The sequence below is a fragment of the Drosophila mojavensis genome, unplaced genomic scaffold (assembly GCF_018153725.1).
Source record: "Drosophila mojavensis isolate 15081-1352.22 unplaced genomic scaffold, ASM1815372v1 contig_36, whole genome shotgun sequence".
In the NCBI taxonomy this organism is placed as follows: Eukaryota; Metazoa; Arthropoda; class Insecta; order Diptera; family Drosophilidae; genus Drosophila; species Drosophila mojavensis.
In genome coordinates, this window is record NW_025318858.1 from 13,141,140 (window position 1) to 13,164,423 (window position 23,284).

At 36.7% G+C, this 23,284-nt stretch overlaps 1 protein-coding gene across 2 annotated transcripts in view; it reads right to left on the reverse strand.

Moving 5' to 3' along the window:
- The window catches only part of LOC6576689 (discoidin domain-containing receptor 2), a 162,680-nt gene that overhangs the window by 35,453 nt on the left and 103,943 nt on the right, over window positions 1–23,284 (reverse strand). For both annotated transcript variants that reach the window (XM_015165318.3, XM_015165317.3), the window contains exons 12-14: window positions 20,512–20,998; window positions 16,445–16,693; window positions 15,867–15,959 (exon numbers count right to left, since the gene is read on the reverse strand). In XM_015165318.3, the coding sequence (XP_015020804.1) occupies window positions 15,867–15,959; window positions 16,445–16,693; window positions 20,512–20,998 (829 nt within the window). The remainder of the gene's footprint in view (window positions 1–15,866; window positions 15,960–16,444; window positions 16,694–20,511; window positions 20,999–23,284) is intronic.

Below are 23,284 nucleotides of genomic sequence, written 5' to 3' on the forward strand. Positions count from 1 at the left end.
AAAGGACGCCAAAGTCGTCGTCGGCAGCGCCATCGTTGCCGCCAGACGCGGTCAAATTAAAAGCGCATTGCAAACAGAGTAAGAACTGTAAATACCAATAGTGATAGAAGACGTTGATACCGTACGGTAAATCCTTCGTTTTCATAGATCATATAATTTTAGACAAAAAAAAAAAAAAAAAAAAAATCGAAATGCTTCTAGATAATGCAGATATTTTATAAATATAGAATAATAGTTTTAAATTAATTTGATCTTTAATTGAGAGCTTGAGAATTTATTTATATTTTTAAAAAACTTAATAAAAAAAATTGATTTAAATTAATCAAGCTCAGTATAAATTCCTGAGACTTTCTTTTTTCTACTACAAACAGAATATCTCCGAAAATTTTTATTCCCAAATATTTCTGTATTATTAAAAAATAAATTCAATAAGAATTCAAATTGCTGAGATTCTCCTCTAGATATCCAGTATTTGTAAAATATTTCATACACATTTTGATTAAATGTATCGTTCGTTCGATAACCACATTGTACAGGGCATCAAAAGAAACGCAGCCAAAGTCCTTTCTCGCAGGACTAATGCAAAGCGGCGACAGTCGCAATGGCTGCGACGATATCGGCTGCCTTTTATTGCATACTTTTAGGCCGCAGGTGAAGATGCCCATGCCCATGTTCGCTGTGCCAGTATTTGCGCTATTTGTTGACATCGTCTATGGTCGTAAAGCGTTTTACTCAGCTCGTCCCACTCGATGCCGTCAATGTTGCCAACTTGACGGTTTTTATTGCTTTTCCTCAGTCCCTTATCTTATACTGTCGTCATACACTGCGTATGCGTGTTTTGCCCTCTATTTGAGTGTGTGTGTGTGTGTGTGTATGTATATGTCTTTGCATTAATTTTCAAATATTTTCGCCGTTTGTTGGCTTTTGTATATTGCTTTTGACTAGGCTATGGCAAATTTATTTATAGGCTTCGATAGGCATCTCATTGTTGTTCTTTGCTTTTATAATTGTTGTTGTTGTTGTTCGTTGTATCGTGTGCAAATGTTGCACACCGAGGGTTGCTTTCGGTTTTCAGTTTGCTGCTCTCTCAGACCCATTAGAGCAGTTTAACCGAAGCGAATTGTGGCTTTGAAGCAAAGGTCTACAATGCAGGTTGATTGTAAGGTAAGTAAATGCTCATTTATCTTGTGCCTTACTGATATTTGAGTCTTGATATCGTAATTTCACATATAGAAAAGAATTTATCTATCCGCAGAAATATAACCATAAGAATGATCTTGAAAAATGGAGAATATTTTATAGTAAAGAAAATATATAGAGAAATTTTCATTCGACATTACTGATCTATTTATTAAAACCTTAGAACTTGTATTAATTATTCTTTACGAGATAAAACAAATATTTATAATGACATGGTATCGACTTTATATTATTAAATCCAACTTGTCGATATATATATATATAAAATAGTTGTTGCTGTTAAGTGTCTGCTTCTGTTGCATGATATTGTGCATTATTTGGTCTTGGGACTAGCGATATGGATATGCTTCTCGAAGGTCGACAATGCCGAGGGACAGAGCTACACGATGAATCTGCTCATACAAGGTATCCTACTATACGTATTTCGCCGCATTCTCTTCTTTTTGCATTCGGAGCCCGATCGCAAAGTGATGAGGCATATGCTTAACGAGATATTTTATATCACATACACAATTGAGAAGAAGTATGGCATGAAATATCACGTCGAAATGTCTCTATTGTGCGTATACTCTTGCAAGATGTGTTTCATGTATATCATGTTGGATGCCTTGTGGCATAGGTTTACATTTTGGATCATCTTCTTATATTGGATTCTGCTGGAGTACTGTTTTCTTGGCTACTTGATCTATCAGTTGCTTCTGCTCAACTGGTACCGTAATTTAAACTACGTCTTACAGCGCTTTTTGGATAATAACAGGAATGAAAGTTTTATATCTGGCCGCTACCATCGTCGTCTGTTGTGGCTCTTCAAACTGTATTTACGCATCAATAATTTGCATAAGTTCATTCAGGAGAAAATCGCCTGGTTTCCCGCTGCAATCTTTTTGGGAATATTCTCAAGTATTTTCAATATGACATTGATGATTCAGTGCATCGTCTATGCAGAGGACGATGTCGATGACAAATTGTATATTCTGATGGACGGCTGTCTCTGTCCGGCCGTAATACCAATTCTGAACGTACTCATTATTGGCATCTGCACAGATCGCATACGCAGCGAAGAGTTGACGATGCAGCAGCAAATTGTACTCGTAAGTGTTCTGCTTTTCCATAAATCCGATCCACACGACTTTCGCCTAAAGGTCATCAACAGTGAGGTGAGTTGAGCAAATCACCTGGGATTACAGTAATATTTATTCGACTGATTTACAGTATTTCTCGCTGATTGTAAGTCAAAAATTGGAGCCATTACTAAATACTATCATTTTGGATACAATTTGTGATCGTAGCTTTGCATTTGACTACTTCTTCACAGCGATCCTAACTGCGATTTCACTTTTACAATATAGTGTTGTTGAGGATTGATCTCGAAAAACTCATCATCAAGTGAGCATTTGAGCTAACGGTAAACACAGTCGTCGGCTGATCGCACATTTGTCTCTAGAATAAGAAACCGAATGTTCTGGATTATGAAATAGACGCAAACATAGAAGCATAAGGAGACATCCAGAACATTCGATATGCAGTAGAAGTAGGTATATAAGCGTGCTGTAAGTCGAGCCAAAGTTCATTCAGTAAGTTCATTGTGTAAGATCAATGTCAGTGTGTCGGCTCGGTTAGTTAAGTTCAAATCGTCGCGGTACGTGAAGAAGTGTACTTGTTACTGTATATTGTGTTAAATAAACTTTTTGCGTTGCGCCTACATATACCGTGTTTCATTTAAGAAAAACCTTCAACAAGTGTATCAACAAGTAAAACATTTAAGGAGTGCGTGATACATAACTAAAACGGGTGTTTTAATTATTACTATTACCATATTATTAATAGTATAGTAATAGTAATAATTAAAATAATTAGATAAGCTATGAGTTTTATTTAATATTTATAATATTTATTATTTTTAAATGGATTTCTTAAATATACAATTACGAAAATTTGACTCTCATTTTAGACGAGATATATATAATTAATAGGTTTTAATTTATAAATAATTTGAAAGACTGGGTTGAGGCTGAAATGCGAGGTACACTGGGTGGGAGAGTACGATTATATAAGTGTATTAGTTGAGCACTTCTGTGTCTGCAGAACGTGAGATATATTAAATGTAAGTTAATGTTTTAGTTAGCTGTTTAGTCTTAAGTCTCAAATTAACTAATCGGGGCTATTATATAATATTATTTTTGATCAATTTCTATTGAACACTTGATTGTTTCGTCTATCCTACTGAAGTCTTATACATTTTGTACTCATTCGATTGAAAAAGACAGTCAGTCAACAATATGGCAGCCGTTGTCGCCGCATTGCCGCCACTACCAACACAATCCATCACAATCACAAAGCCAACTCGACCAGACACAGGCGCATACACTCAATCACATACCAAACAGACGGCATACGCATACAAGCAGGCTAGCAGGCAGTCAGAGAGTCCGCGTGGAACTCAAATATATATAGTCATTCAGGCAGGCAGTCAGTTGGGCTGTCATTCGGCAATAATACCGCAAACCAAAAATACCTCAACTTCAATGGCAACGATCTGCACAGTAGGTGGCAGAGCAAAGATGTGCATATCGAGGGCAGGCGGGATTTGGGGCGAGACCCCCATGAGAGGCGCCAGGCCCCAGACGTCGGCTTACCAACCACATTTGTCATTTAAGCTCAACCAAATGTAATATGAAAATCGGCATGAGCGAAAATGTCAACGTGCCAGAGTTTTGGCAGAGACAGAGATACAGAGAGAGCGAGAGAGCGAGAGAGAGAGAGAGAGTCGCAGGAGTGTAATGCAATGGGCATATGGTTAAATGGGTGGTTAACTGGGTGGTCTTGGGCCGGGTTGGTGGTTTCGCGGCCTCGTCGCAGCAATGTTGTGGAATTTCCTGTCAAGCTAATTTCCTTTGGGTGCAACGTTGGCTGCCATTTGGTTGGCTGACTGAATGCCAGAGCTTGGTTTGGTTGTTTGGTTGGCTGGTTGTCGTTGGCAGCTCGTTGAATCAATTCACCTGCATGCATAAAATATTTTCGTTAAAAAAATATTCAAACATTGCATATTTTATAGTTTATTGACTGCTGCTGCTGCTGCTGCTGCTGCTGTTGTTGTTTTTGCTGTTTGCTGTATGTTGTTTTTGTGTTTGTTGTTTTGCACTGCACAACTTTTTAACTTGTCAACGTGGCCGACTCTGATGTTGTTGCTGTTGTTCTTGGCTGCCCTTTTGGCAATTTACGTGGCGCAGTTGACACAAAATATGCGTCATGTAGGTTGTCCCAGTTGGATACTAGGCTGCCCCCTCACCAATCCACCACCCACCGCCCACCGCCCACCGCCCACCGCCCATCAGCCACCCCAGCCCATTCCAAGTCCCAGCCAATTTTGTAGTATGTTCCATTTGCCATTTACCACCTTGACTTGTTTGCCAATTGCAGTAGCAACAGCAGCGTTTTTCAGCGTTACGTGTCGCTACATTTGGGAATTGTTTTGTGTGTTGTGCATATACCGAATATATATGTACAAACACACAGACACTCACACAGTCAGAGAAGCTAACATATATAAATATAATATGGTCATGTGAGCGTATCGTGCGGGTGCAATTTACATGTACTGCGTTTCTGGAATGTGTTATTAAAATTTATGTGCGAAAAAGGTGTCGAAATGCGGGCCAACAACAACGGACATGGGACTCGGGTCCCGTGGCCCGAAAAGGACATCAACGACAACATGGCCAACGAGATATACATATTTTTTTACCACGTACACACATGCATTCATTTCTTGTCGTTGTTGTTGTTTTTTTATGTACTCTCAACAAAAAGTTGAAAAAGCTTCGACTGAAATTTAAAACAATATGCCTGTTTGTTACGAAAATATGTTGGGAAAAAAATAAAATTATTATTCAGTAAAACGAACAGTTAATATCTTAAATCAATTTAAAAATAAGTAAGGCTAATAAATATAGAAATTTATAAATATAAAAATATATTTATATGTTGTGTGAATATCTTAAAAACAACATTTGAAAAATTTTACTTGAATTTCCTTTCTTTTTTTTTTAAATAATGTTTTCTTTTTCTTTTAAAAGCAGAAAAAAACAAAAATAAAAATTTTGAAGTGCAATTTTTATATTTTATTATAAAAATTAAAATATTCTTAAGTTACAAATAATAAACATTTCTATAATTAAAACTTTATATTCAATGAAAATATTTATTGTTGAAGACCTCACGCTGTAAATGTAAATAATTTGAATATATATATACATATTAAATTTGCGGGTAGCTCGAGTTTCCGAGCAACCGCAGTTAGGTATTCTTTGGTAGCGACACGCGAAGTAAGTGGTAAATAAATAACGTATACGTAAAAGCCAAATATTGCGCACACGCTCAGTTGTCCAAGGTTTTCTGTCATGCAATGCAAACTCGAGAAAGGCTTCATTCGCAATTCCAAGGCTAAAACTGCGCTGTTGTTTATGCAATTTATATAAATGACTGCTGTGGGGTAGCTTGACTTATGGCTGACTTATGTAACAAGCATAACAAATTTAATATAATTTTCCATTAAATCTTTTTTTTTTTTTTTTTTTTTTGAATATTCATAAACTAAGCTAAGTAAAATGCACAGCGAGCTGGCTATACAAAATGTTGATTTAACATATTTTATTTGTTCTAAGCAGCATTTCAGCTTAAGCTGGCTGCTTTGGCTTGGCATTCGCCTCAACTGTTATTTTGGCATTGCGAAGCATCTTGTGGGGCCTTGCGGTTATTTGCGTGTCTGCAATTTTTGTTTGGGCACTGCGGCTGCTACTGCTGCTGCTGCCAGTGCTGCACTTTCGAGCCATTTTTCGAGTGGGTGTAATTAAGAAAGCAAAAAGCGAATGCTCGTGGGTCTGCACCGAGCCAAGGAAAACGACACTTGAGCTAAGCCAAACAGAAAACTGAATGGCGCCCTCGTCCCAAAAATCCACCAGCTGAGTTTTAAATAAAAATATCATTAGCTGACAGATTCAAAGATGTGCAGACTCTGGGATATTGTGGCTGCTGGCAGGCTCACCAGCTCGTTCTACTTTTCGCTTATCAGTTGTAGACCAGCAAGCGGCAGTTAGCTCTGCTCTATTTCTAGCCAAAAGTTAAACTTGGCTTAGCAAACTTGCAAATACAAACACACAGAAGCTAATATGCATAGAGATAGAGAGGGAGAGAGAGAGAGAGACAGTAATGGAGAGAAAAAGAGACAGCTGGAGTGTGCGTGCGAGATTTACACCTGCTGCATATTGTTGATGTGACACATCAGAGTTGGCTGTTTTGAAATTATAAACCTTTTGACGCCGAGTGGTCATAGCAACAGCTTTTAGCTCTCAGCAGGATCAACATATTCCATTGCAATCCTCCTCTCTCCCTCTCTCTCTCTCTCTCTCTCTCTCTCTCATACTCTGGCTCTTTCTCCATCTGTTTGACACTTGGCTGATACTTTTTAGCAAAGCTGTCAGTGTCAAAGTGACTGTCAACATGCCATTCAAAATGAAAATTAATAACAAAATGCAAACAGCAGTAGCAGTAGCACCAGCAGCAGCAATCGCAATGCCGCAGACAGCCACGCCCACACAACTATGCACATGTAAATGCGTGTATGTATGTGAATGTGTCTGCTCTGTAACCTGACCACATGCAGGTGCAGCTTTTAGTGGGTTTAGTTTTGAATAGCATCCAGCTCTTTTTTCTAGCCTTTTTAATGCAAAGTTGTCAAGTTCAACAATCGATAAAATTACATATGAAAGCACTCGATTGCCATATGAAAATTGCGGTTGTTTTACGTGCGCAGTCGAGCATGAGCAGCGATAAAAGGTAATATTATATTCGGCTTAACGAGATATGTAATTTCATTAGTTTTTGCTTTTAATTAGAGTTTGTTAAATTGGGTATGATTGAAGAGGCTGATAAGCAGAGGATTAGTGCTAAAAAATTTATTCAATTAAAATAGACTAAAGATTTAGAAAAACAAAAATAGTTTTTAATTAATTTTTAAAATTAATAGATTATATTATTATAAATAAAATGTATTTTTATAATTAAAAATTTGAATCATTTCTTTAAAATAATTTTAAATATCTATAATGAATTAATTTATCGTTTGTTGCTTTAGGTATTTCATGATTATTGAATTTTCTACGTTTTTTTTTTTTCTAATTATTTAATTCAAATTTCGATACCTTTTATAGCTAAGCTCTTCTACTCTCTCCAACCGAACCCGATTATTTATTTGGTGAAATCTCTTTCTGCTGAAACTGACCTCCACTCACAGCTTGTGCTATCACTTATTAGCCACAAGAACATTGCGCTGGCTTTACACTAACACCAATTGATCCCGCGACCTATTACAACATACCCTACAATCTAATACGAACCCCCGTGCAATCTTCAAGCACGTCTCATCCCACACTTCACACTTCATCTGCTGCAAAGTATTTGAAAACACACACACACACACACACACACACATATAATCGCACATAGACAAAATGCTTGGTTGGCACAAAACGTAAAACCGACAACTGTTCAACTAATTTCAAATTAAACTCAACGATGGCGAGGACGTTCGGCGGTTTGGCCTCCGTTTACCCCATCACATGCCGCACGTCCGTCCACTTTGCTGGCCGCCGTTGTCCTGCCAAGGACTATCACGAACAATTTTTCAGCATTTAAACACTCAAGTGCCAAGCTAATAAACGATATTAGTGCCAAAGCTCATTTCAACAAATATTCTATATACGTATGTGTGTGTGTGTTTGTGTATCTGTGTGTGCATGTGTACTCTATACAGCCAGTTGACTGGCTGCTACTGTTGCTGCCGCTACAACTACTATTGCTGCTGCTGCTGCTGCTGCCTCTGCTGCTGCTGCTGCTGCTGGTGTGCAAACATTTTCCAAACAGTTACCAAATAAAAATGATTAGGAACGTGACTAAGAGTGCGAAAAATGTTATTTACTTAGCTGATGTGCGCTATGGGGCCAGACACAACGATGGGTTATGCACACACTCACACATATATATACACACACACACAAACACACACACATACATACATGCATATGACAGACATATACGCTGTGTGGGCGAACGACAAAAGTTTGGTGCATTGCGGCTGCCAAAAATTTGAGACAAGATTTAGCTGAACTAGCAAGTACCTCTTAGAAGAACTGCTATAAAGTATAATTGGGTTAAATGGCGAACAAATAAAATATATAATATGAAAAAAAAAAAAAAAAAATATGTAATATATACATAATATTAAACATATTAAATTGATATTTTATATATTAAATTTAGATTTTTTAAAGACATTTTAAAATTATTTTATATAATACTTAAATTTTATATTTCATATGAAATAAATATAAATATTGATTAAACTGTTTTAAAAATTTTATCTGATATTTTATTTTCTGTTTTCATTTATTTTTTAATATTTTCAATATTTTGTATTCATTTATTTATATAACATGTAGTTTATATATGCATATTAAATATAAAATATGATATTTTAAATTCCTCATATTTTATGAATGCTATATTTTTATACTCATTCACGAAAGTGAATCAGTATATTGGTTTTGTGCAATGTCCGTCTTGCTGTCCGTCCGTCTGTCCGTCTGTCCGTCTGTCCGTCCGTCCGTCTGTCCGTCTGTCCGTCTGTCCGTATGAACGCAATCTATTTCGGCGCTATTGAAGCTAGAGACTTGAAATTTGGAACACATATTCGTGTATATCTCCGATTTATAAAGTGTTAAAATTTTCCCGATCCGCCCACTAGGGGCGTGGCAAATCGGAAAATGCACTTTACGATATACCAGAAATCATGTTTGTTGAAGAGCTAAAAAGCTGAAATTTGGTATGTAGGTCCGCGTTGACCACCCAAGATCACGAGCTATGGCGGATATATCTACGCCCATTGGGGGCGTGGCAAATCGGATAAAACTGTATCTCCTAAAGTTGTAAACCTAGAATGCTGAAATTTTGCACGTCAGCTAATGGTATGATTCTATAAAGTCTGAAGATAAATTATAAGTCTACGCCCATTGAGGGCGTGGCAAATCGGACCTTAAGATATAGTGATTTTTTAAATTCTCCTATATTTTGGACACTATTGATGGCAGAGACCTCAAATTTTGTATATATACTCGGACTGATCACCCAAGACCAAAAAGTTTTGTCGGATATATGTCCGCCCACAGGGGGCGTGGCAAACCGCAAAAGTTTATATCTCCTAAAGTATAATAGCTAGAAGCTTCAAACTTGGATAGTTGAGTTACTGGTAGCCTCCTCTATCGATTCCCTAAAAATAATTTTTACGCCTCTTTAGGGGCGTGGCATATCGAAAAATACCCTGTAATTTTCACATTTTTTGAGGGTAAGCATTCAAACTTTGCAGTTAGGGTACCGTTATCTCTTTCTAAAAACTGACCAAAAATGAGGTGTCTACGCTCAGTTGGGGCGTGGCAAATCGGAAAAACCTGTATATTCTACAGTATTAGAGCGAAACTTAACTACTAAATTGTTGATGGGATGTGAATGAGTATTCCGCAGTCGGTAACGCCCGACTGCAACGTTCTTACTTGTTGATGTTTAATTTGATACTTGAAATATTTTTCGTAAATTTTATAAATTATATTTTTCATAATATTTATAGTCTTTTCATAGACTTTTTATATTTGTTAAGATATTTAATTTTTTTTTTATATTATTAAATTTATATATATTTTTGTATATCTCTTGTGAAGATGATATATATTTGTATCTACTTAACTTATCACATACTGCCTCTTCAAATTATTACAGGGTATGCAAAGAAGTTTCGCTAGTTGCAGCACAGCTATTTTCATCTTCTTCTTTTTTTTTTTTTTTTTTTTTGGTGTTGAAAAAATACTTGAAAATTACATGAAAACTACGCACAGCAACGGCAATAAATGACAACATAGCCAGGGCACGCCCACTTGTGCGCCCTTCAGTCAACACTCGGCGCAAAATTTCATATCTTTGGGGCTTTCACGAGTGAGTGTGCGTGTGTGTGTGTGTGTGTATTTGTAAGGGGATTTTTTTCATCATCTTCTTTACCACTTGCAAACTATTTTTAAACAATTTCTGGGTGCACGCAATGCCACGCCTAGCCCACATGACGCCCACTCTTGTCCAAAAGGGAAATGGCGCTGATAAGAGTTTTGTAGGAGCGGCAAAAGCGGAAAAAATGCGTCGTTATACAATATGCAGCAGTCGAGTGGGGGTGCTAAAGGAAATGGATGGGTGCCTCTATAAGTGTGTATGTGTGTGTGTGTGTGTGTGTGTGTGTGTGTGTATGTATGTGTTGCTGTGTGTACGAGTTCTGCATATTTGCACAGTGTAAACTTTCAGCAGAGCACGAGAGCGAGCAAAAGAGTGCACATTGTTTTTGCTGTTGCAGCGGCTGCTGCAGTTGTTCTGCTGCTGTTGCTGCACGAAAGTAGGCAAAACTATTTAAAGGCCAAAACTGAAATGCATTGCACTTTTTGGCCAAGGATTCGGTTGCATGTTGCTGCAGCCGGAGCAGAAGCTGGAGCAGCAGCAGCAGTTGCTTGTTTTATTTTCATATCCTGTGGTTCTCGACTTCCTTCACATGCGTACTCGGCTTGCCGGCAGGAAATGTTGATAAAAAGTGTTGCCATAACGAGAAACGTCGTGCCATTTAAATCATTTATGGTTAACGAGTTTGTGCTGTAAGAATTCAAAATACTTACAGATAGTCGACGGTTAATTGATTGGAAATGTATACGGAAATGCGTGGAGCATTAAGAAAATTCTGATGTAATGTTTATAGACTTGGATTTAAAGGATTTAAAGCTTGGAAATAGAGAAAATTTGTATAATGCATTTCAGTGTAAAAAGTAGAAAAGGGAAATTATTTATTTACTGCATTTCCATTTCTAAAACTCGTAGCTAGACCATTTGAAATTTCATTTTGGACAGTTGAAGTAGTTTTCTATTAACCGCACTCGGCTTGTCCGCAACATCTCGCAGTGACTGATAAATCTGACTGTAGACAACTGAAAGACAACGAACTGAAATCGTGGTCAAGAAAAAGCACTTAAATTATAAAACACAGCTCGGGGCTGTACAATGGCAGCCACCTGAGAACGAAAAGTGTGAAATCAATGATACATGGCCACTCTGGCCAGTCGCTAGACCGAACGAACCGCAGAAGTTGAGAGGATTTTAGCATTTTGGCCGACAACGAATGAAACTCAGGTTTAGCTCCTTGGTGCACACAAAACATTTTACAATATTTACAACAGCAATAAACTCATTTCCTATGTGGGCGTGGTCAACAGAAAAAAAAAATGAATAGAAACACAAAAATTAAACAAACAAGCAAATGGACGAAAACACAAATCCAAAGACAATTTCGTATCCTGTTGACTAAACAGATGTATGCTTGTATGCTGTGTACACACACACACACACACACACACACACACATACACACATTGTCACTTATTTAACAGAATTTTCTCTTTTGTGGAATTGCGGAGAATTTTGTGTAGTCAGCTGTTTGCCGTTGGAATCCGACCAAAAGGAAAATCCCAACCAACAGCACATTAGTTAAGTATAAAATTTTAATAGTGGCCGTGGCACTAGTCTGAGTCCCTGCACCACCTACAGCTCCCCCACTCCCCGCAACTGGCCAACAATTTGTATGGCCCATTCCCAGCCAACCAGCCACCCAGCCACCCAGCCAGCCAGCGAGCCAATGCTGTGACAACTTACCCACAGCCAAAGGGGCAGCAGGCGGAGCGGTTCGAAGTGGAGTGGAGTGGAGTGGTTGGTTGGCTGGCAAATTTGTGCAAATTTGGCTTGTGGCCAGAACTACTTTACAGTTGTGCGGGCAGGCGGCTGAAATTGTTGTGAAATTTTAACTAATATCAGACACAGAGGCATGGGACGGTTTGTTGTGGCAGTTTCTGAAGTACTTTTGCACTTTTGGCAGATGTTTCGCAACAGAATTTAAATCTGAATCAAATACGGTTATGCATCTAACAAGCAAACTCATCTAATTTGCAACTTCAATGTTGGCAATCAAAGGGAACAATTTTTGAAATATTTTGCATGTATTTGATGAAGAGTCTCTCAGTTTTCATTTAATTAAAAATATTGTAATAATACTCATTATAATTTTCAAAACAAAAAAAGTAATTTTTATTAAATTATTGGTAATTTTTTTTTTTTTTTTTTTTTTTTTTTCAGATACACCTAATATAATGTTTCATTATTTACAGAGAATCATAACAATTATTTTGCCCCCATAAGCTATAGATTTCTTAAAATGTGTAAAGAGGGCCAATACATTTCACTAAATCTAAAGCTTATGGGAAAATGGGGAAAAAAAGTTTTAATGATATAAATTATCTATAATATATTTAAACATAATTATTTATATAATATTAATTATTTTCTTTATCCCATTGTTTATTAGTTTATATTATTTTGGTATCAAAAAAAAAAAAAAAAAAAAAAATCTCTAATTTTCATATATCTTATTTCTAATATATTTTGATTTAATTTCTGGATACAAATGGAATTGAATGCCACAAAATAGCTTATATATATATAATAATATTAAATTTTCTTTTCATAAAAGCTTGACAGGCAAATATATACATATGTATGTGTGTATATATTTTATGTGTAATATATAAATAAAATTATTTTCTTCATACAATTAGTGTTTTATATTTATCTTTAGTATAAATTCCTATATACAATATAATAAAATTCCTGTAATATTTTATCTCTTATTTCTAATCTCTTGTTTCTTTGTGTGCAAATATCATTCAGCAGTTTTATTTCATCACTTCCCATACAGTGTGCGGTTTTTGTATAGCTAATATTTGCTGCTGTTGCCGTGAGTTGTCTGTCTGCTGCTAGGTAAAATGGCAAATCAAACAATGCCAAGTACATACACACACACATGTTTCTCCCTGCGAATGCTTGTGTGTGTGTGTATGTGTGTATTTGTGCTTGGGCACTTTGTTTGACTGGGTAAATGTAGCAGAAATCGTATTTAAGTGAATTCATGCTGAAATCTTAGTTAATTTTTATGGCAAATATGTTAAGCTAACAAAGAGCAGCTTGAACAGATTGTGAGCTGCTTACAGACATGTGTTTCTCAGCCATTGTCTGTTGACAGGTCTGAGCTCGGCGGCTTTCACATACTAATTGAAGGCTAAGTAACTTAAATTGCTGTACAACGGGTCAGTTAACATGTCTGTGATTAAGTTAAACGATTTAAAACGAAGTACGAAATACAAAATGCAGTTGATGCTCTACGTAGCGTATGCTTAATATTATATACATTACTTATACGTATCTTCTATTGCAACTGCTAGCTTAAGCAATATCATATCATAAATAATACAAAAGACCTGCATGCAGAATATTTGTGTTCTTATTGCGCAAAGGTCGCATTGTCATGTCTAAAAATTTATAGCTCGCAATTCAAATGGATTTTTATTCTTTTTGTTTTTTGTTTATATTTATTTATTTTTTTTTATTGGTTTTTTGGCTAACGAAGAAAATAGATAACTCATGGCACACGTTTGGGCGCCAGAGCCAATTTCTGTCAAATGATATGTTGCTTACCTCTATGGTCTAAATTCCTCTTATTTTGTTGTTGCTGTTTGTTTTGTTCTCTATTTCGATTATTATTGGATTGCATTGTTATGCAATGGAAGTCATTTGTGCACGACTGTGGGCGTGACACACGACGACGATTGTGTTTGACAATTGCGTGCCCAAAAATAGCAAAAAATTCTTATTGGATTTCAAAAGACATTGAGGAGGAAATATGGCCATGACGTGTCATAGCATTCTATATGCTCTACAAGTCTATTGATTTGTTATGACGACAAACTGACAACGGCGAAGAGCTCAAAGAGGCGTGTGTTCGCTGCTATAACAACAATGTCTAACACTCATTTATATAAGCCATAAGGAAAGAAGAAGAAAAAAAGAAATGAACAAATTTTTTGCCCATAAACGACAGGAACATCGTCAAGTGTTGCCATGGCCATTGTTGTCGCTGCTCCTGTTATTATTGTCGTCGTATTGGCTGGCGTTGCTGCTGCTGCTGCTGCTGGTGCTCTTCTTGTTGACATTTTCATTAGCAAATTAATTTTAATTGATTACATTTTATGCGCCAATGTGTAGACGGCAGCAGTTCGTGCTCTTCGATATATTGAATTACCATTTTATTTATAACCTTGCTGGCTTTTTATTCAGTTTCTCACTACTTGCCATCAATTTGGTTGGCAATAATGTGATATTATTAGCTGATTTCATTTGTGGACAGACACAATTTCATTAACGGTAACCTGAGAGTATACCAGAAATTGTGAGTGCTCAATGCGTTCCTTGAAAAACCAATTTGCGCTCAATTTTCACAGCCTCGCAAAGTATGAGCATGAGTCTATTTGGGTAATGAAAATGGAGCACAGGTGGGCAAGTGCTCAAGGAGGTGCTTGGTAACTTCCAATTTAATTTGATGAATAAGTTTTTGTCGAATGTGAATAGTTTGTGCAGCTGCTCAAATGAAAAACTAATACTATATATGTATATAATATATAACAAGCTTTTTCGGTGCGTTTTGTTGATGGAATACAAAGTATATTTAGCAAACAGTTTCAATTGAAACTTCATGAATAATTCATTATTGAAAGTAATTGATTTATTTATTTATTTATTTATTTATTTATTTATTTTATTTTTTTTTGATTAATGAGCTATTCGTAGAGAGTACGTCACAATCATAGCTTTATGATTGTGGAATATATAGATTTTGTATCAATTTACAGAGCAAATAAAATACAATGAACTGATTAGGTTTCTCTCACTATAAGCCTTGTTTATCTGGTGGCTATTTATAATTCTATAAAACAATTATTCAACAATACTAAGTTCATTGTTAAATCTTTTTAATTAATATTTATATATATAGTAACTAAAGCATTTCATTGGGCATGGTCTGGTATAGTCCCCTTCCTAAGGAATGCCAAACCGACTATCTAATTATTGTTGTTTTGTTAGGTGTAAGAGAGGAGTATTACCAGCCTCATTTCGGCTTCTGCTTTTTCTATTCGTCAAGAGTTTTTTTATTAAAAAAAAAAAAAATAATAATAATAATCATTGATTAACAACCCCTTTCTCATGTTCTAACCTAAGCAGTTTATGTTTAGTTAATATAGACTTCATGCTTTTTTTTTAATTTTTATTTTGAAGACATTCATATATTTATATATACACACTTTTCATATATTAAAATATAAAGCCAAATAGTATTTGACTTTCGACAATTTCATTATTTCAAGACCACAAGAAAAAAGGAAAAAAAAAATCAAACTCGTGTAATTTGCAAAACACCTTTGCTTATTCTTAGATTGACTCTCAACTGCAAGTTGAAAAAGTTTTTGAGCACGCAGCAAAGAGGGTGAAAAAAACCACACAAACCCACCCAGACACAAAAGTTAAAAGAACTTTTCAACATGTTAACTTAAAGTTCAATTTGCTGCAATGATGCGACAAAAATTCAAAAACAGAGCTGGGGCAGCTGTAGCTGTCTGCGCGTCTAAGGTGTTCTTATCTCAAGTACTTACCTTGTTGCCAGATCCCGATGTACGAAATTCATTTGCTCCAAATGCTTCATGCCCGATGCAATTTGTGTGGCAATGTAGACTAAGCAGCCGTAGCTACATGGCGATATGGTTCCGATGGTTGGTTAGGTGGTGGGCGGGCGCGTAACGTAACGGATGCCGGGCGAAGGATGCCAACGTCAAATGAGAATTTCAAAAGTTTTCGCGTGTGGCAAGGACGACAACGGCAACGATGATAGCGGGGCGGCGCAAGCAGCAGCAGCAGCAGCAGCAGCAGTAGCAAAGTTAACGAAGTTTTTACATCCGTTTGCGCATGTTGTTGGTGGTTGTACAGTGGTTGTTCGTTCGTGGATCGGCGTAATCATTGAACACGAGACCGGAAGTGTAGCGTCGGCAAATGGCGTCGGTACAGGAAGCATGATAAAAACGCACGCAAAAACGCAGCCAGAAAAACCAAAAAGAGACAGCACATTAGAACAGCAGCAGCATTCAATGCTAAGCAAGAGCTAAAGTACTTTTCGCCTTCACTCTCACTCTCATTCTCATACACAGTCACTCCCCTGGTCTTCCCCTGCGCTTACCTCAAACTCTTGTTGGCCAGCAGTCCGCTTGTTTCGGCCACATGCTCCTGCAGAAATTGATTCAAGTCACCCAAACAATTCGAATAGTCCTGCACAATGCAGATGGGCTCGTCGCGCAGACAGGCGCCCACCAGGCGCGCCACATTCGCATCGTTGAGGCGCGCCAGCTGCTTGGCCTTGCTGCGAAACTCCTTTCTCAAATGATCACCAGCACCGGGACGTAAAGTGGCAACGGCGACAAGGGTGGCACTGTAATGGAAACATATATATCACAGATAAGAAATAAGACAGCTCTAGGGTGAGTTTGACTAGGGGATACCCTGATTCCCGAGCCATCTGGGTCTTTAAATACACGCAGTTATGTCTTACTAGAGCCGATAAAGTATAAGCTAATTAATATTTTCTATTTAAGCTCCCATCTACACAACGCTCAACATGGGTCAATTTCGACTCCACACAATTTCAACACGATTTCTATAATATAAATATATGCTAAACTAATTTGACTAAATATTTCTTTCTGTATTGCTTCATAAGCATTTTAAATTAGATTACATTTTCAGCATATAATCTGCGATTATATTGAATTTTTGAAAGTTTAGCAAAAATATAATATTTTTCCCATTTCGGGCTACATTTGCAAATTGAAACTGACCTTCAAAGGAAAATTTGATAAAATTTGGAGGCGGTATCCAATATATTACATAAATCAAATTTCATATGAATCTTGAAGCAATATTTAGAGATTCCAGCTCTATAAATGTACTAGAAACAATTTTATAACTGATTTTCGATTATTATTCGATGAAATTAAAATACCAATACTTATCGATTTTTTTTTTTTCAAACATTTACCCTAAGACTTCTAAAATAGTCAAGTTGGTTCTGGGATCAATGCATTCAAACTTATGGACAGATAGATAGACGAACATCGACTCAGTTCGAGACGTTTTTAAAAAATCCCTGATACCTCAATTTTCCTTTTTGAATGGGTTCAGGGCATAAAAACATTAATTAGAGTTAGGATTTGTGGGCAAGCAACGGCTCAAACAGTTTTAATGTCTAGGCTTAACAATAGCTAACTGCAACTGCTCAGAGGTCTTTGCTTTTGTGGGTTACTTATGTATGTGAAAGCCACAGATCGTTCAGTCATTCGTTCAGTCGGTTACTCGTTCTTCCCCATTTAGCCCGTCCATCAACTATTTCAATCTATATCAATTGAAATACGGTATGCCCATGACAATTGCTCTGTAGCGCAAAAATCAATTAGAGCAGCTCAACAATGTCCTATTCGATGTCCTGGACAGGATGCTCCTATTGCTCCAACTGCTGCTGGTGCTGTAGCTCCAACTCATACTCCTGCTATTCCTACTCTACAGATTCCCTGTCAATGTACACTCTGGCAATTTTGATACGTTTCGTAACAATTCGATTTGCCTGCTTGCTTTAATAGTTTTGCGGTTAGAAAGCCACAAAACGTATTACGTATACGTAATATTGCACTGCAGTGGCAGAAAAAGCAACAGCAGCAGGAGCAGAAGCAGAAGCAAAGATGACTCCTGGCTGCAGCAACTGGCAGCTGTATGCAAAATAATTAACATACACACACATACACGCATGAATAGTCTCCGTGTGCTCTGTGCTAAAACTTGAAGTGGACGTACGAGGTCGTCTGCTTTCCGCCTGCTCTGCCTGCCTCTTCTGTGGGGCGTGGCCGTCTGATAAAATATTAATAGACAGCTGGATAGACAGTTATCAGACAACAGATGGACTTTATTGTCCTAGACCACAGACGCAAATTATAATAGACATGCAAGTGGAAAATCAAACGCACACACATTACGCATACGCCATGCTGTCTGCGAAAAATTAAAACCATTTCCATGCCCTGCATATAGAGAAAACTCTTGCCACGCCCGTTGCTTTCACAATATATGTGTATATATATATATATATATATATATATATATATCTATATACACACATATAATGTGTAATAAAAAGCTTCAATTAAACGGCAAAAATGAAATCAAAGGTAACGCTGCTGCCGCGCTCTGTCTCTGCCTTTGCCCAGAAACCATATAGAATGGCAATATACAGCTCCGGACTTGTCTCGCCTACGTCTGGCTTTGGCTGCTCCAGCTACTGGTTGTTGACATTGCTGCTGCTGCAGTTGCCTTTTTGGTTAAAGTTTTCATAATGGAATTTCTGATAAGCTTTTTTTGTGGCCAGCATGTGCTGCTGTTGTTGTTGTTGCTGGTGCTGCTCCTGCTGCTGCTGTTACCGCAGTCGTGGCATTATATCCCGCAAAGCTACTACCTGCAATCAGCTACCTGCAACTACAACCTGCACCTGGCCGAGACGAGGGCCAACTCTCAGCCTCATATCGGTTTCACTTTGCTTTATGTCCTTTCATCTAACCATTTCACATACTTCATCTACCTATGTGTGTGTGTGTGTGTGTGTATATGGTATTAAAGTATTGCGGTTTTTCTTATTGTCAACTATTGTTATACGAATTTTTGATTTTTATGTTCTATCTGACAATGCTTGCAACAGATTTGTCAGTCTCCATATCCAATTTATGAATTGGCCAATCATTCTCTTTTATATTATTACTATTTTCATTTTGTATTTGGAAAAGCAATTTAACTATATGTCAAAATAGATGTTTTATTGGATGGGTTTTTGGGATACTCATGTTATAATTTTTTATATATTGTATATTAATTTGTTACGATTTCATTTAGAGTTAAAGTTATGTGAAGTTTTACAAATTCATAAATTTGATCAAATAGATGGAGGAAGAGCAAGTCAATTGGGATAGAATTGAGACTTGAAAATTGGCATCCATACCTATGTGTTATGCCAGATTTAATAATAAAAGTTTTGCCAAACTTGAAAATTGAAATGCCTAGGTATGTTTTAATATAATAACCACAGCCTTAGGTCGTATCAGGATAATATCGTGGGCATCTTCGTTTAATAAAGTGTTAAAGTTAATTTCTGCTAAATCTGTTATGACAAAATTTTATTAGATAAACTGCTAGAAATTTGTAACGAGGAATCGAATATCTGAAATATATAGTGAATATATCTATACAAATTTTGGAAAATTGGAAAATCATTTACATGTACAATATACTGAAAATCAAGAAAGAAATCATAATTTTAAATGATGAAATTATATCGAATAATGATAATGAATTAGGATTTGTGCCTCATTGGGAACGTAAAAACTAAAATACCTGGAAATAAAAAAAACTTTAATTTACTCTAAGCTTCATAGGAATTATTATCTGTACTTATTGATAAATCTGGGAATAACTATATGCTCTACATAAAATATAACGCAGGAACGGCCTTTTCTAATAGTTTCACATAAATTATGCTATATAAAGTATTATTCGTTTATATCGCCTTCCGGGTATAACGATGGTCCCTTGAGTGTCGTTATAACCGGATTCTACTGTATTATATATACTATTCTTAAATAAATTATATCTTCCAAACATTTACAGCTGACAATGTTGAGTTCTGTATTAAAAATTTTTTTTTATTTATTTATTTATTTATTTATTTATTTTTTTTTTCAGTATATTACATTTTTATGTCTTGAATATATTTCTAATAAAATTTTTAGTGCATTTAAAAAATGTTCTACACCCTTTTTAGAAAACTCTCGCATAAGTTTAAGTTATGGCACAATAACTGGTTGGGCCTAATCCCCTGGTGTGCATAAGGCTAAACAAAATGCATTGAAGTTGAGCTCTTCAAATAGCCGGAATAGCAACAGCAGCAGAAGGAGTAGCAGCAGCAGCTACCATTGAGTTTAGTGTAGTTGGAAAATAGCCCGTAAGCCTAATGCAGCTCATTTTGTGTTGCTGTGGATTTTAGTTGCATTTCCCGAATGTTTTTTCGGCCGCTTGCAGCAGACACACAACAACTTGTTTAAGTGGATTGCGTGGGTGGGAGTGTGGGTGTGAGTGGGTGTGGGTTCAGTGTGCCCACGCAGTGTAGCTTCAAAGAGAGCGGTGGGTGTTGATGGCATAGTGTGCGGTACTTACTTCAACACATTTGTTTCGCACAAATGCAGTTCACCAAATACGCCGGAGCCGAGCTTCTCGACGATGACCAGCGACTGGCGCGGAAACTCCTGCACTTGGCAATTGGCCTGCTCCTCGTTGATGTCGGCGAAATTAGCGCTCATATCGAAATTGTAATGATGTGGTTTGCCGCCCGTTGGCGTGGGCGTGGTCGCCGCCGTATTCGAGGAGCTCAAACTTAACGAACCGCTGCTCTGCGAGCCCGCCGGCCCCGTCACCGGCTTGCTGCAAATTGGCGTTGCTGCGTAATATTTCTCTGGCGGCGGTGGCACGGGCGGCGGTGGTGCGGCCACCGCTGCAGCAGCAGCTGCCACCGAAACAACTGGTGGCGCAACGACGATAGATGCGTTCAAAGAGCTGCGGGCGGTCCCGGTGCTGCCGGCGGCAGTCGGTAGCAGCTGCTGCATGTGAGGCACCGCATAGTCCTGGCACACAATGTCCGGCACATCTGTGTAAAGAAAGAGACAAAGAGAGAGAGAGAGAGAGTGAGAGCAACTGTGAGTGGAGGCTTGTTTCTAGTTCAGAGAGTGTTAATTTTTTTAGCCATAAAACTGAGCTGCAAAACAACTGCACCTCACCGAAAACAATAAACTTTTAAGCGCCATTTTACGTGCCAGCCAAAAGTTTTTGTCGGGCCAACGAATTATACACAAAAAGATGCCACAACATTTTACCGAAAACTCAACTGAAATTTACACTCTGCTACACAAGTCGTAAACGAATGGTGCGACGTCGCATTTTAAATTCTTTTAGCTAAAATTTAGCAGGGCAATAAAACGGAAAATAAAAATATGTGCGAAAAAAAAAATAATAGATCGTAAAGTAAATTGTATTTTGTGTTTAGTGAAAATGAAGAGGAATATTCAAAGTGAAATTAAATATTTAAATAAAGTTGAAGTTTTTACTAAGAAAAAAAAAAAAAACACAAAAAGTTCTCACTTGAGTAAAAAAAGTTTTACTTTAATTTAGCAATAAAATTTGGTCTAATACTTTATTAAAAAATTATTTATAATATTTATAGTCAAATATTGAGAAATAATTATTCTGTTTAATGTCATTTAGTTTTTCGTATCAAAATCAAAAGTGAAAAATATATACATATATATATATATATCACAAAAAAGTATTTACATAAAATTATGAAGAAATTCTGTTGACATTTTCTTCTCAATTCTATATACATATATTAACACTGAGCGTTGCCGTATTTCTTAATAAATAATCATGACATTTATTTAAAAAGTTTTTGGTTTTCATAACCACATTTTCCGTTTCCTAATCAAACTTGAAAATGTACAAGAACTCTCAAATGTTGGGCCAAAAATTCGCAGAACTCTAAACTTAGTTAATTTAAGGTAAAAACACAACTTTCCAACACATGCCACAGAAGTTGAGTGTTGTAAGAGACATTTGTTTTGCAGCGCTCCAGCGTTGCCCGCTATTTAAGCATATGAAGACAGCCGACAGACGTGGCGTGCCCTAAGTCCGACTCATAAATTGAATGCTGTGGGCCGGGAGAGATGAGGGAGAGAGTAAGAGGGAGAATGCAACTCTCGGCTGAAGCATTTTGTCTGGCTTTCTGGCAATTGCCATCTCTATTGTGTAATGCCATCTCGTTCTGGTATTTGGGCTCGCCTTTTGTCTCTCGCTTTCATTTGTCTTGTCCAGGACTTTTGTGCCTTCAACTTCAAACTTTTCCCATTTAGTCAACTCTCATTGCACATAGAAAAGAAAAAGTATGTGTGAGGGTGACAGAAAAAGCGAGAGAGAGAGAGAGAGAGAGATGGAGATGGAGAGGAGCTGGGGGGTAAAGCCCCGGGTCAAGAGAAAATGGCGTGTGGCAAAAAACTAAATGAAATTAATTGCAGCTTGGCGTCGTGCTGCCTCACTTGCACTAATATTATCCACCCTACACTTCATCCAAGTCAAGTTTTAATTTTATTGTTGTTGTAATAACATTATTTAGTTTGTGTGCGGCTCATTGTCAGTCTGTTTTTCGGCCTCACTGTTGCCAGTCATTTTTGCATTCGCTATGCCAGCAAGTAGTGGGAAAACATAAAATAACATTGAGAAAGAGACGGCTGCACACTGAATGTGAGACAGATAGAGACAGTCAGACAGTCGCAGAGATAGACAGCCAACGAACGTTAATGACAAAACTTTTCGACGACTGTGCAAAATTCGTATGCAAGTTGCCGGAATATGCATGTGTGGGTGTGTGTGTGTGTGTGTGTGTGTGTGTGTGAGTTTCCTTATAAGTGTATATGTATGTATTTGAGCAATCAGTGCCTCAGCTTTTGAAGCTGAACTGAAGAAGTCTTGTGGCCTTAGGATTTCAACTAGAAAATATTAAAATATTAAATACTCTACATCAAATTGAAGCATAGTAGTTTGCTATCTACACATAAAGCATAATTTGTTTTTAAATATTGTGGCAATATATTAAAAAAAAAAATTGTAAGAAATATTGTTTTTTATTTTTTATTTTTGATAAATTTAAATAAATTTTTGATACAAACTTCATAATAAAAAAATTAACAATTTTTTTTTTTTTTTTTTTAAGGGAAGTATTTTTAAATTAAGTTTATAATTTACTTAATTAAATTTTTTTTTTAATTTTTCTTTTTATTAATATTAAAAACTTTTCAATTTGCATATGGTTTTCTACAAAAAATATTAAAGTCATTCTAAAACATTTATATAATTTATATTTTCAGATAAAAATAATGTGTAC